At 47.5% G+C, this 12,501-nt stretch overlaps 1 protein-coding gene across 1 annotated transcript; it reads left to right on the forward strand.

Moving 5' to 3' along the window:
• Positions 1 to 5,775: 5,775 nt before the first annotated feature.
• LOC143030540 (uncharacterized) lies at positions 5,776 to 7,176 on the forward strand. Its single transcript, XM_076193687.1, has 2 exons — positions 5,776 to 6,184; positions 6,426 to 7,176. The coding sequence occupies exons 1-2, from the start codon at positions 5,781 to 5,783 to the stop codon at positions 6,733 to 6,735; spliced, it is 714 nt and encodes a 237-aa protein (XP_076049802.1). The 5' UTR covers positions 5,776 to 5,780; the 3' UTR covers positions 6,736 to 7,176.
• Positions 7,177 to 12,501: the final 5,325 nt, after the last annotated feature.

The following is a 12,501-nucleotide window of genomic DNA, read 5'->3' on the forward strand; positions in this document are numbered from 1 at the left end:
ACCTTATCCTCCTACCACGACGGACTCTTATGAGATCCGCCCCTTCTCATGGTATGACCTTACATACATCCCCCTTGTGTAGCGGCGAGGGATTTTATTCAGCAAAGAGGGGGCCTCGCCTGGTGGAAACGTTCTTCAGTACGGGGTCCTCTCATCACCTGAATGACATCATTTGACGTCTCGATCTGGACTCCGCCCTACTAGGCTGTCTAGGCACCAAGGAAATGACACCTCGCTATATCACAATGTGATCCTGTGACGTCAGTGATCCTTTGAAGTCACTATATGATTCTTGGATGTCACGATGTTTCTGTGACATCACGATGTGATCCTATGACGTCGTGATGTGATCCTGTGACGTCACGTGATGCTGTGACATCACAATGTGACCCTGTGACGTCGTGATGTAACCCTGTGGCATCACGATTTGACCACGTGACATCACTAATTCTGTAACATTACTGTATGGTCCAGTGGAATTACAATGAAAACATATGACGTCACGATGGGGGTTCTGTGACGTCATTTTGTTGGTGTCGTCACGATATGATTACATGATGCCACGATGTGATCAGGTAACGTCAATATGCGATAAAGTGATGTCACGGTATGATAAGATGACGTCACGATGTAGTCCTATGACGTCAGTTTGTGTCCCTGTGACGTCACAAGGCGATCCTATGACGCCATGATTAAATCCGGTGACGTCACAGTATAATCACATGATGTCACTAGGTATTAAACATATGGAGGTCAGCTTGTGGGTGATGAGACATCACAAACTGCCATAGCACACTATCGAATGAGGACGCTCGCCACGGGCTTCGAGGACTTCCCGCGGGAAGACTTGGGGTGAGTTGGATACATACCGAGGGTCCAGGCCCGTCTTAGCGGGAGACGCTCAGGGAACGTCTTCACCCAGGACGATGCCTCTTGACTAACGCCCATGGACGAGGTCGCTCGGAAACGACCTCGGTCTCGCATGTATGTTGTTATACGTTCTACAATCGATTTTGTGACTTCACTACACCCTCCGGGGATCGGGATCCACTTTGCCCTACTAATTTTATTCTCTTTACCATACCAAAAAAGGCCCAGGAAAAACGAGACTGGCTATGAACCTGAGCGCACTGAACAAATTCTTGAAAGCCCTGCGATTCAATATGGTGTCGGTGGCTCAGGCCCGGTCAGCACTCCGGGGGGGGGGGGGATGCCTCAACTTCGCGACCCCGGCCCTTCCACTGAGCCGCTTGGGGCGCCGACGGCTGGTACGGGAGGTCGACAGGAGCATACTGCTCCTCCCGCGCGACCTGCCCGGGCCGGTACCCTCAGCACTCCAAAGCTTGTTGCGTCCCTGGCTTCGGTCGGGGGCCCTACGCCGGTCGGTCCCATAGTCCCCGCCCCCACCTCGAATGGCAGGAGCGGCGGACGCCTCGGACATAGGGTGGGGCTTCCAGTCGAGCTGGAGACGTCAAGCTTGCCGGGGATGGCCGGAAGATAGAAGGTCACTAAACATCAACCTTCGGGAGCTGATAGTGGTGAAAGAATGACTCGAGCGACACCCCGAATTCTCCTGCATGAGCGTTCGCTTGGACATAGACAATGTGACGGCAGTACAGTGCGTGCAGAGGCAAGGTACGGCCCGACCAGGTCCACTCCTAGCCCTGTCGGAAGACATCTTCGCCGAGGAATCACGCAGGGCCATATCACTCTCGGCGAAGTATGTTCCGGGCCGGGAGAACGACTGAGCGGACACTCTATCCAGGTTTCAGGAGACCTCCGTGGTGTGGCAACTACGCCCACAAGTGTTCGAGTTGCTCTCCCTCCGCTACGGCACCCAGAGGTGGACCTGTTTGCCTCCCCAAACACGATCCAGCTCCCCCTCTACCTCACCTGCATCCAAAGGACACGCACAGGAGGCCCAGACGCCTTCACGGAGGACTGGAACAGCTGGAAGTACGTATTCATTTTCCTCCTCCAGCGACACCGGTCCTCCTGAAGGTAATGGAGACCCTCAGGTCCTTCAAGGGTCAGGTCCTCCTGATAGCTCCCTACTGGCCAACCCAGCCGTGGTTCGGGGAGCTAATGAGATGTGGCCCTTCTCCCCTTCTACTGGGGTCAGCCTGCCTAGCCAACAGCCTTACCGCACCTCCCCAAGCGTCAATCCAACTTGATACTTGGAGTTTCTACGGGGAGCTCTCAGCCAACTCTTCTCTACAGAGGCAGCAGACAAGATGCTCAGAGTTCACCTTCCGTCCTCAGTGCGGCAGTGTGGGTCCTGCGGACGGAGATTTCGGAACTGCCTTCGGAGACACACGATGGGGACCATCTCCGCCAGCACGGTTCTGGACTTCCTGACTTGGTTGGCTGACTCCACCAACAGGGCACCGGCGACTATCTTGCCTCACTATACAGCCCTCACTGATCCGCTACGCTTTGGCATGAACATCCGAGTGCCACAGAGGGCGCGAACCCTCCTAATGAAGGGGATCAGCGCCTTGAGAGAGCCGAGACATCAACTGGTCCTGGCCTGGTCCTTGCATCGTCTTCTGCAGTACCTGGCGTTCGAAAAGGCCATTATGGAGGAAGAATAATTCCTCAAAGTGTCGTCTTTCTGCTCGCCTTGACTACGGACTACAGGGCTTCACAGATGGCGGCAATCACCCGCCACCCGTCCTTCTCCAAACTGGAGGAGGACAGCTCGGCCCTAACCCTCTCTCCATCACCAACATTCCTGGCCAGAAACGGCCAAGCGGAAGACATGATTGGCCCTCTCAGAATACAATCCTTCCGGAAGGGAGGACGCCAACAACCACTGCGCCCGGTCCGTGCGTTCGAAGACTACGTGGAGCACACGGAAGAGATTTCTGAGGATCATCTCTTCTACAACCCGAAATTTAGGATTCCCCTAACCCCGAGGTTAGAAGGTTCTATTGAATAACTTTGATATGTACTAATATTGAATAATCTAGAATACACTAATAAGGACAATTAAAACATACAAATAATGAGAAGTTTAGAAGGAATTCATTATCGATTTAATTTGTACTAATAATGACAAGTTTAGAAAATACTAATAATGACAACTCTAGAATATCCTAATAATGTATATGAATAAGGACAATTTTATAATATTCTAATTATGACAAGTTTAGAAGGTATTATTAATGATAACTTTAATGTGTACTAGTAATAACAAGTTTAGAATATACTAATAATGACAAGTTCAAAGGTACTATTGTATGATAACTTTAATGTGCACTAATAATGACAAATTTAAAATATGCTAATAATGGCAAGTTTGTAATGTAAGAATACTGTCAAGTTTAAAAAATATATAAACTTCAACTTTGACAAGTTTAGAAGGTATTATTAATAATAGTTTTAATGTGTACTAATAATGAGAAGTTTACAATATACTTATAAAGCAAGGTACAGTAAATGATAATTTTATGTGCACTAATAATGACTTTAATGTGTACTAATAATGAAAAATTTAAAATATACTAATAATGGCAAGTTTGTAATATACTAATAATGAAAAGTTTAAAAGGTATATTAATATCACATGTAACTTTGACAAGTATAGAAGGTATTATTAATAATAGCTTTAATATGTACAGAAGTTTACAATATACTAATACAATATGCCATGTAACTTTGACAAGTTTAGAAGGTATTATTAATAATAACTTTCATGTGTACTAATAATCAGAAGTTTAGCAATATACTAATAATGAGAGATTTAGAAGGTACAGGTATGTGTACTAATAATGGAAAAATTAGAATATACCAATAATTACAAATTTAAAATGAACTGTCAAGATAACTTTAATTTATACTAATGATAAGCAAGTTTGTAATATATTAATAAAGACAAGTTTAGAATGTACTCTGATAAATTTAATATGTACTAATAATAAAAAGTTCAGAATATGGTAATAATAACAAGTTTAGAAGGTACTATTAATATCTTTAATGTGTACTAATTGTGACAAGTTTAGAATATAGTAATAATGAGAAGTTTAGAAGGTACTATTATCGGCTGAAAGAAACCTGCACAGCGAAGCTATAGCGATAATCCCATACCACACTCCTGGTCATATGGCCATTTCCCGAAGGTTGAGTGTGGTTTGAATTTTCCGCCAAAATCATCGGAAATTTAAAATTCCCGGCTCTGTGCAGGCATGCGCATTGTCGACCCCACCTCCCCCTCCCTATCCCCTCCCTTCTTACCCGGCTAGCTCGAGCCGGACGTCGCGTCACTTAGCATCGCGGAACCAGACGAGTCGGTCACTCCACAACCCACCTTCTTTTCATGCCGGTAAGTCTGGTTCCTGCTCGTGCTCGTGTGTTCTCGTAGGGAGCCCTACCTGTTCTCCTGCAGTTTTTCCCCTTCGGTGTTGTGTCCAGACACCTTTGGGACACCCCTTCTATGATTATCATTATTCTATTTTCAGACCAAACGCTTGTGTGTGGAATCCGGCTGCACAGCCAGGATCTCGTCAGACGGCCACCACGACCTCTGCTCCCGCCATGCCCCTTGTTTCTCACAAGCTGGCTTTAACCCCCTAGCCTGCGTTGTGTGCAAAGCGCGGGTTGAGGAGATTCGTGCTGCTCCTCCCAAAACCCGTTCCAAGCTAGCCGCCCTCGAACTTCTTCGGGAGGCATGGCGCAGAGCTCGGAAATTGAAATCCGCTCACGACCCCCCCCCCCCTGGTGTGGGCGGATCCGGCGTTAGGCGTGGAATTGGGCCTCGTTCGCCCTCGCCATCCGTCTCCCTATGTCTCCGAGACTTCCGTTGGTGGACAACCTGGGCCTCTCGGAGTACAAGGGGACGAGTCTGATGTTGCGGAGTATGGTGTCCCCGAGCGTCCTCAGGCCTCTCGGCAGCCCCATACATCCGACCATCAAGGGTCCTTAAAACCCTTACGGCTTGCTTTGTCAAGCACCCCCACGAACTCGTCTTCCTCCCTAGTTCACTCACGTGAACCCGGCAGGAAATCTTGCTCGAAAAAGAGGTCTGCCTCACCGAGGTCCAGGACGCTCAGCTTGTCCCCACCCTCCACAGCCTCTCCCCCCAACTCACCCTCCCTTCCTCGCTCTCCTTTTCCTCGCCGTAAATCCCACAAGGGCAGGGAGCCGGGGGACGAAACGAGGGGAGAGGGAACTCTGGCTGCCCAAGTGGCTGCCCTCCTTCCGTCCCTGATAGGCCCCGTCCTTGAATCGGCCCTATCACATTATCCGGCCTTTCAGGCCGCGCAAATCATAACGCACCCCTCTCCAGAGCAACCTCCTATTGAACCTACGGCTCTAGCCCCCCCTCCCACTCTCCCTCCTGGTCCTTCCCTCCGCCCCTCCGTGCCGGCGACAGGTATAGGACTAGAAGGCCCCTCTCAGGAGGAACCCCCCAATCAGACGTCCGTCGGGTTGGACGGGGTGGAGGACCACTACAGTTCTTCTTTACCTTATCCTCCTACCATGACGGACTCTGAGTTCACCCCTTCTCATGGTGTGACCTTCCCCGGTCCTGGGAGTACTCGTTTGGAGAAGATCACAAGCTAGTGGCCTGGTCTCCCGACTACTCGCTATTGGAGGGCTGGAGGAGGAGAGATGACGTTATCCTAAAGTGGGCCAACGACGAGGAGGGGGCTAAGGTTCTATATAAGATTCGACCCCTCTCCGCCCCGGCCTCCACGCCCTCCAGGATTTCCACCTCTAACACTCTGGACGCATTAGGTGCTCTCCTGGAGAACCCTCGTTTAAACCCTGATGGGCATATGTTTGTCGACAGGTCGGGGGACTCACCGGCGGTAGCACTCTCCCCAAACGCCTGGTTCCCGCAGGAGAAAGGGGAGAAAGCCTTAGACATCCCTGCTCTCGAGCGGGCCCAAGACCAACCCAAGACGGTTCCTCCTCGACGGCATATCCCTTCATCATTCCCCGTCGTCCTGCCACCACCCTTCGCGCCGGAGGGCCTGCGCGATTGCTTGTGGCACTCGGGCAGGGACCCCGCCCTCCCCCATCAACTTAGTGAACCGGAGGCTAAGTTGCTGACGACGGAGGCCTCGACCAGACAAGACCTTGCCTCTACCATCTCGACCGTCACGGCAATGGCGATGATGAGGAACTGGCTGACGACGCTCGCCACGAGCTTTGAGGACTTCCCGCGGGAAGAATTGAGGTGAGTGGGATATTTCAATCTATAGAGGGTCCAGACCTGTCCTGGCGAGAGACGCTCAGGTAGCGTCTTCACCCAGGACGGAGCCTCTTGACTAGCGCCCGAGGACGAGGTCGTTCGGAAACGACCTCGGCTTCGCATATGTTATACGTTCTACAATTGAGCGATGTGACTTTATTACACCCTCCGGGGATCGGGATCCTTCTCGCCCTACTAATTTGATTCGCGTGTTTTCTGTATGCAGAGACACCCTGGCGGCACTCTCTACCGTGGCAGAGGGTACAGCCAACATGGCGTCATCAGCCCTACCCCCAGCAGAGAGGGCCTTCACCGCGGCTCGTCTGGCAGCTCGTCAGTCTGCAGCGCGGTCGGCCCCGGAGATAGCTCGCCGGGGCGTGGTGAGAGCAGCTCCCCTTTCCCGTGGTCTGTTCGACCAGGAAGCGACAGACCGCGTCTTCGCTACGGTCCCGACCGTCATCCAGATCCAACAACCCTCCCAACCGGAGATTCCAGGACTTCCTTCGGAGACACGCGATAGTGACCATCTCCGCTAGCACAGTTCTGGACTTCCTGTCTTGGCTAGCTGACACCACCAACAGGGCACCGGAAGGCCGACCCGGGCCATGCCCCCCACGCCCACAACATCAGAGGCCTCGCGGCATCGCTGGCGTTTCTCCGCACCCACTCTGTGGAACGGGTGCAGGACCTCGGGGGCTGGGCATCAGCAACTTCCTTCAGGACACGGTATCTCTACCACTCGATCACCCCTGTCCCATGTGTCGCCATGGGAACGGCTCCACCCCTCTCTTCGCAAAAGAAGGGGGGGCAAAGGGCGACCGAGGGGTAGGGGAAGGCCCAGGAACCGCTGAGCAAGATACAATATTCTACATAGAATTTATGCACTATGTGAATTGTACAATATTATTTTTATAAAAAATAAATAAATAAATGAATATATATATATATATTGATATTGATATCGATATAAGTAAAAAAAAAAAAAAAAAAAAACAGGTCGAAATGGACATGACTTCTCCTATTCAACTTAAGCTAATCTATAGTCATGATGGTCAAGAACTTTACCATGTTGAAATTAATTTCAACGCTCACTGTGACTCAGGTCGAAATGACCATGACTTTTCCTATTCAACTTGAGCTAATCTACAGTCATGATGGTCGAGAATTTTACCATGTTGAAATTAATTTCGACGCTCACCGTGACTCAGGTGGAAATGGACATGACTTTTCCTATTCAACTTGAGCTAATCTACAGTCATGATGGTCGAGAATTTTACCATGTTAAAATTGATTTCGACGCTCACTGTGACTTAGGTCGAAATGACCATGACTTTTCCTATTCAACTTAAGCTAATCTGTAGTCATGATGGTCAAGAATTTTACCATGTTAAACTAATTCAACGCCCACTGTGACTCAGGTCGACATGAACATGACTTTTCCTATTCAACTTAATTTAATCTACAGTCATGATGGTCGAGAATTTTACCATGTTAAAATTAATTTCGACGCTCACTGTTACTTTGGTCGAATTGAGCATGAACTTTCCTATTCAACTTAAGCTAATCTGTAGTCATGATGGTCAAGAATTTTACCATGTTAAACTAATTCAACGCCCACTGTGACTCAGGTCGACATGAACATGACTTTTCCTATTCAACTTAATTTAATCTACAGTCATGATGGTCGAGAATTTTACCATGTTAAAATTAATTTCGACGCTCACTGTGACTTAGGTCGAAATGACCATGACTTTTCCTATTCAACTTAAGCTAATCTGTAGTCATGATGGTCAAGAATTTTACCATGTTAAACTAATTCAACGCCCACTGTGACTCAGGTCGACATGAACATGACTTTTCCTATTCAACTTAATTTAATCTACAGTCATGATGGTCGAGAATTTTACCATGTTAAAATTAATTTCGACGCTCACTGTGACTTAGGTCGAAATGACCATGACTTTTCCTATTCAACTTAAGCTAATCTGTAGTCATGATGGTCAAGAATTTTACCATGTTAAACTAATTCAACGCCCACTGTGACTCAGGTCAACATGAACATGACTTTTCCTATTCAACTTAATTTAATCTACAGTCATGATGGTCGAGAATTTTACCATGTTAAAATTAATTTCGACGCTCACTGTGACTTGGGTCGAAATGAACATGACTTTTCCTATTCAACTTAATTTAATCTACAGTCATGATGGTCCAGAATTTTACCATGTCAAAATTTATTTCAACGCTCACTGTGACTCAGTGATGTCACGGTATGATGACGTCATTGTGATAAATTGACGTCACCATGTAGTCCTATGACGTCAATTTGTGTCCCTGTGACGTCACGAGACGATCCTATGGCGCCATGATCAATCCGGTGACGTCACAGTATAATCACATGATGTCACTAGGTATTAAACATATAGAAGTCCGCTTGTGGGTGATGAGACGTCACAAATTGCCATAGCACACTATTGGATGAAGACGCTCGCCACGGGCTTCGAGAACTTCCCGCGGGAAGACTTGGGGTGAGTTGGATACATACCGAGGGTCCAGGCCCGTCTTCGTGGGAGACGCTCAGGGAACGTCTTCACCCAGGACGAAGCCTCTTGACTAACGCCCACGGACGAGGTCGCTCGGAAACGAACTTGGCCTCGCATACTCCCTTTCGGTTTCTCGCTTACCCCGAGGATCTTCACGAAACTAGTGAGAGTGGTAGGCGTACGTTGGACGGAAGCAAGCGTCTCCACACTCATGTTCCTAGACGGCTAGTTGATGCATTTGCCCACCGGGGAGGGTGCATCGGCCGACATCTCAATGGCTCTGAGTGTGTTGGCGGACGTGGAGTTCGGGGTGGACTGGGACGGGTCTGCCCTTGCTCCCACACAGACTTTATTGGCTCGGGATTGAGTGGGACACAGTCAGCGTCCTTCGGGTGCTCCCCTGCGCCAAAAGAGCGTGCTTCTCTCACACGTCCTCCCTCCTGCGGTGGCGGGGGGGCCTCAACTTCGCGACCCCGGCCCTTCCACTGAGCCGCTTGGGGCGCCGACGGCTGGTACGGGAGGTCGACAGGAGCATACTGCTTCTCCCGCGTGACCTGCCCGGGCCGATACCCTCAGCACTCCACAGGTTGTTGCGTCCCTGGCTTCGGTCGGGGGCCCTACGCCGGTCGCTGGAGTTTCTCCGCACCCACTCTGTGGAGCGGGTGCGGGACCTAGGGACTGGACATCGACGACTCCCTTGGGGACACGGTGTCTCTACCACTCAGTCGCCCCTGTCCCATGTGTCGCCATGGAAACGGCTCCACCCCGCTCATCTCAAAAAAGTGGAGGGGGCAAAGGGCGACCGAGGAGTGGGGAGGGGCCAGGAACCGTTGAACAGGATACAAATTTCGTATAATTTACGCATTGTGTGAACAGTGCAATGTTGTGCATGTCACATTCTTCGGCGTGGGTACTTGACGTTTCTGTCTCCCCTCTACTGAGTGATAAAATGAATAAGTCTCCCATAGGAAAGACACACGTAATAACGGTTTGATTCAGGCTTCACCTCTCCTCCCACCTGTCCTCGTCTCATGCATAGCTTCGCTGTGCAGGTTTCTTTCAGCCGATAATATTTCTTTGTCGCGGCTCGTGCCGCTTAAATTCTTCTTATCGGCTTAAGAAACCTGCACAGATTTAGGGTCCCTCCCTCCTCCCACAGGCGAAGCCTTCATTTCTCATTGAAGTGACGCGACGTCCGGCTCGAGCTAGCCGGGTAAGAAGGGAGGGGATAGGGAGGGGGAGGTGGGGTCGACAATGCGCATGCCTGCACAGAGCCGGGAATTTTAAATTTCCGATGATTTTGGCGGAAAATTCAAACCACACTCAACCTTCGGGAAATGGCCATATGACCAGGAGTGTGGTATGGGATTATCGCTATAGCTTCGCTGTGCAGGTTTCTTAAGCCGATAAGAAGAATTTAAGCGGCACGAGCCGCGACAAAGAAATATTATTGACAAGTTTAGAATGTACTAATAATGAAAAGTTTTTAGAATATTATTCATGATAACGTTAATGTGTACTAATAAATACAAATTTAGAAGAATTGATAGTAACTTTAATGTATTCTCAAAATGAAAAGCTTAGAATATACTAATAATAAGTTTAGAATAAGCTAATAATGACAATTTTAGAATGTACTTCTAATGATAACTTTAATGTGTACTAGTAATGACAGGTTAAAGGTACTATTAATAGTATCTTTAAAGTGAACTAATAATGACACACACACACACACACACACACACACACACACACACACACACACACACACAGCCTCACTTCTTTTCCTAGCCTCCTCTCATTCTCTTGTGAGAATTTGAAAATTTGATCGAGAGTTTTTGTGAAATCTCCTACTTGAGCTTTATTTACATATGCTATTTCAATCAAACATTGGTTGTATTTAAGTTGTATTTTAGGAAAAAGGTCGTATATCTCAACCCTCACCCCCACTCCTCTAGCCTTAGAAGAACTGGTCATAGTCAATTCTGGGAAATACGCAGAAATGTCAAATATTATAGTTACCCATATAATATGAAGTTTTCTGAGATTCTATAAAACCAAAGAAAGCAAAGTATAATAGGAATGACATTAGTGTTTAACAACTATTCTTTAGTAAAATGTTCACGAGATCACTGACACGACTATGATTCCAAGAATACACTCGGGTACTATGAAAGGACAAATGGCAAATGTGAGAATGAATATTATTGGTCCGGATAAGATTAAAAGCTTTTGATTTGTCAGCTTCCAACTTTGCGTTTTCCAAATACTGCTTGCGTCCTCATAATAAAAATCCATTTAACCATTAGTTAGAAATGTTGCGAGTAATGATACTTATTTTTCACTCTCTCTGCCTATCTTCTAGCTTGAACATACTTTTCTTAACCTTCTATTCTTTCCGTGCTCATCCATTTTCAGAATTTTATTTTTTTTATTTTTTATCTTTTATATATTTTTATCTTTATTTATCTATTTATTTATTTTGACAGATTCTTTACTATTTTCGATCTAGAGCAGTTTCTCAACCAGGGTTCCGAAAAGATCCCAGGGTTACGCGAGAACAAGTGAGATAAGCTAATGCACTTTTGATTTGTTATTTGATTTCATATACGTAATATAATTAAACACGTACGACATATTCTTGGTTATTGTAATTATGTGATGTATACATCATCCTATTTAACCTATTGTTACGTATTCGCATGTACATTAAACTCACCTTTTTCTATTGCACATGGGCTGTGATCATGGAATCACGAGTTAAAGACAAGTTCACGCCTACAATTGTCCGGATCAGGGAAAGGCAGGAGTTCAGTCTTTTCTTGTTTATTCTGCTTAGCGAACATGAGGATTTTACACGTGTGTTCAACACCAATGCTAGGCTTACTCTCTGCTATGCGAGGTATGGCGAGCGACGCCGGGACCCCCCCCTGGCGTCCCCCCATGCATACCCTCGCTACATACCCCCTTGTTTATGCTTCGACTCTCCGATTCACGCATCACTTACACGCATACCAACCATCCAGGCACACCATGCAACATTCATACATGCAATTTCGCCACATTATCCCCCTCTACAAAGCTTGACGACCCGTCAGCTTTCACCTACAAACTTACAAAAGAACTAAACAAAACATTCTGTATCAAAGAATACTTCTTTGTCGCGGCTAGTGCCGCTTAAATTGTTTTTATCGGCTTAAGAAACCTGCACAGCGAAGCTATAGCGGTAATCCCCTACCACACTCCTGGCCAAATGGCCACTTCCGGAAGGGAGTGTGTGGTTGGACATTCCACATAAATCATCGGAAATTTAAAATTCCCGGCTCTGTGCAGGTGGCGCAAGCGTCTACAACCCCACCTCCCCCTCCCTATCCCCTCCCTTCTTACTCGGCTGCACGGATTGAGCCGTCACTTCAATGAGAAATGAAGGCTTCGCCTGTGGGAGGAGGGAGGGACCCTAAATCTGTGCAGGTTTCTTAAGCCGATAAAAACAATTTAAGCGGCACTAGCCGCGACAAAGAAGTATTATCGGCTGAGAAGAAACCTGCACAGCGAAGCTAAGCATGAGACGAGGATAGGTGGGAGGAGAAGGTGAAGCCCAAATTGTAGTCGAGGACAGGGCTCAAGCCGTTATTACGTGTGTCTCGTATGGGAGACTATTCATCTTATCATTCAGTAGAGGGGAGACAAAAAGCATCAAGTACTTATATCGATATCAATATCAATATATATATATATTCATTTGTTTATTTTTTATAA

Source organism: Oratosquilla oratoria, chromosome 12 (genome assembly GCF_046742065.1).
Source record: "Oratosquilla oratoria isolate Oo_2021 chromosome 12, ASM4674206v1, whole genome shotgun sequence".
Lineage (NCBI taxonomy): Eukaryota > Metazoa > Arthropoda > Malacostraca > Stomatopoda > Squillidae > Oratosquilla > Oratosquilla oratoria.

Excerpts from the sequence above, each read along its gene's own strand:
- LOC143030540 (XM_076193687.1), top strand. The coding sequence starts at position 5,781 with ATGTTTGTCGACAGGTCGGGGGACTCACCGGCGGTAGCACTCTCCCCA. Across the intron at positions 6,185-6,425 it reads TTCCCGCGGGAAGAATTGAG|AGACACCCTGGCGGCACTCT; the intron begins GTGAGTGGGATA and ends TTCTGTATGCAG.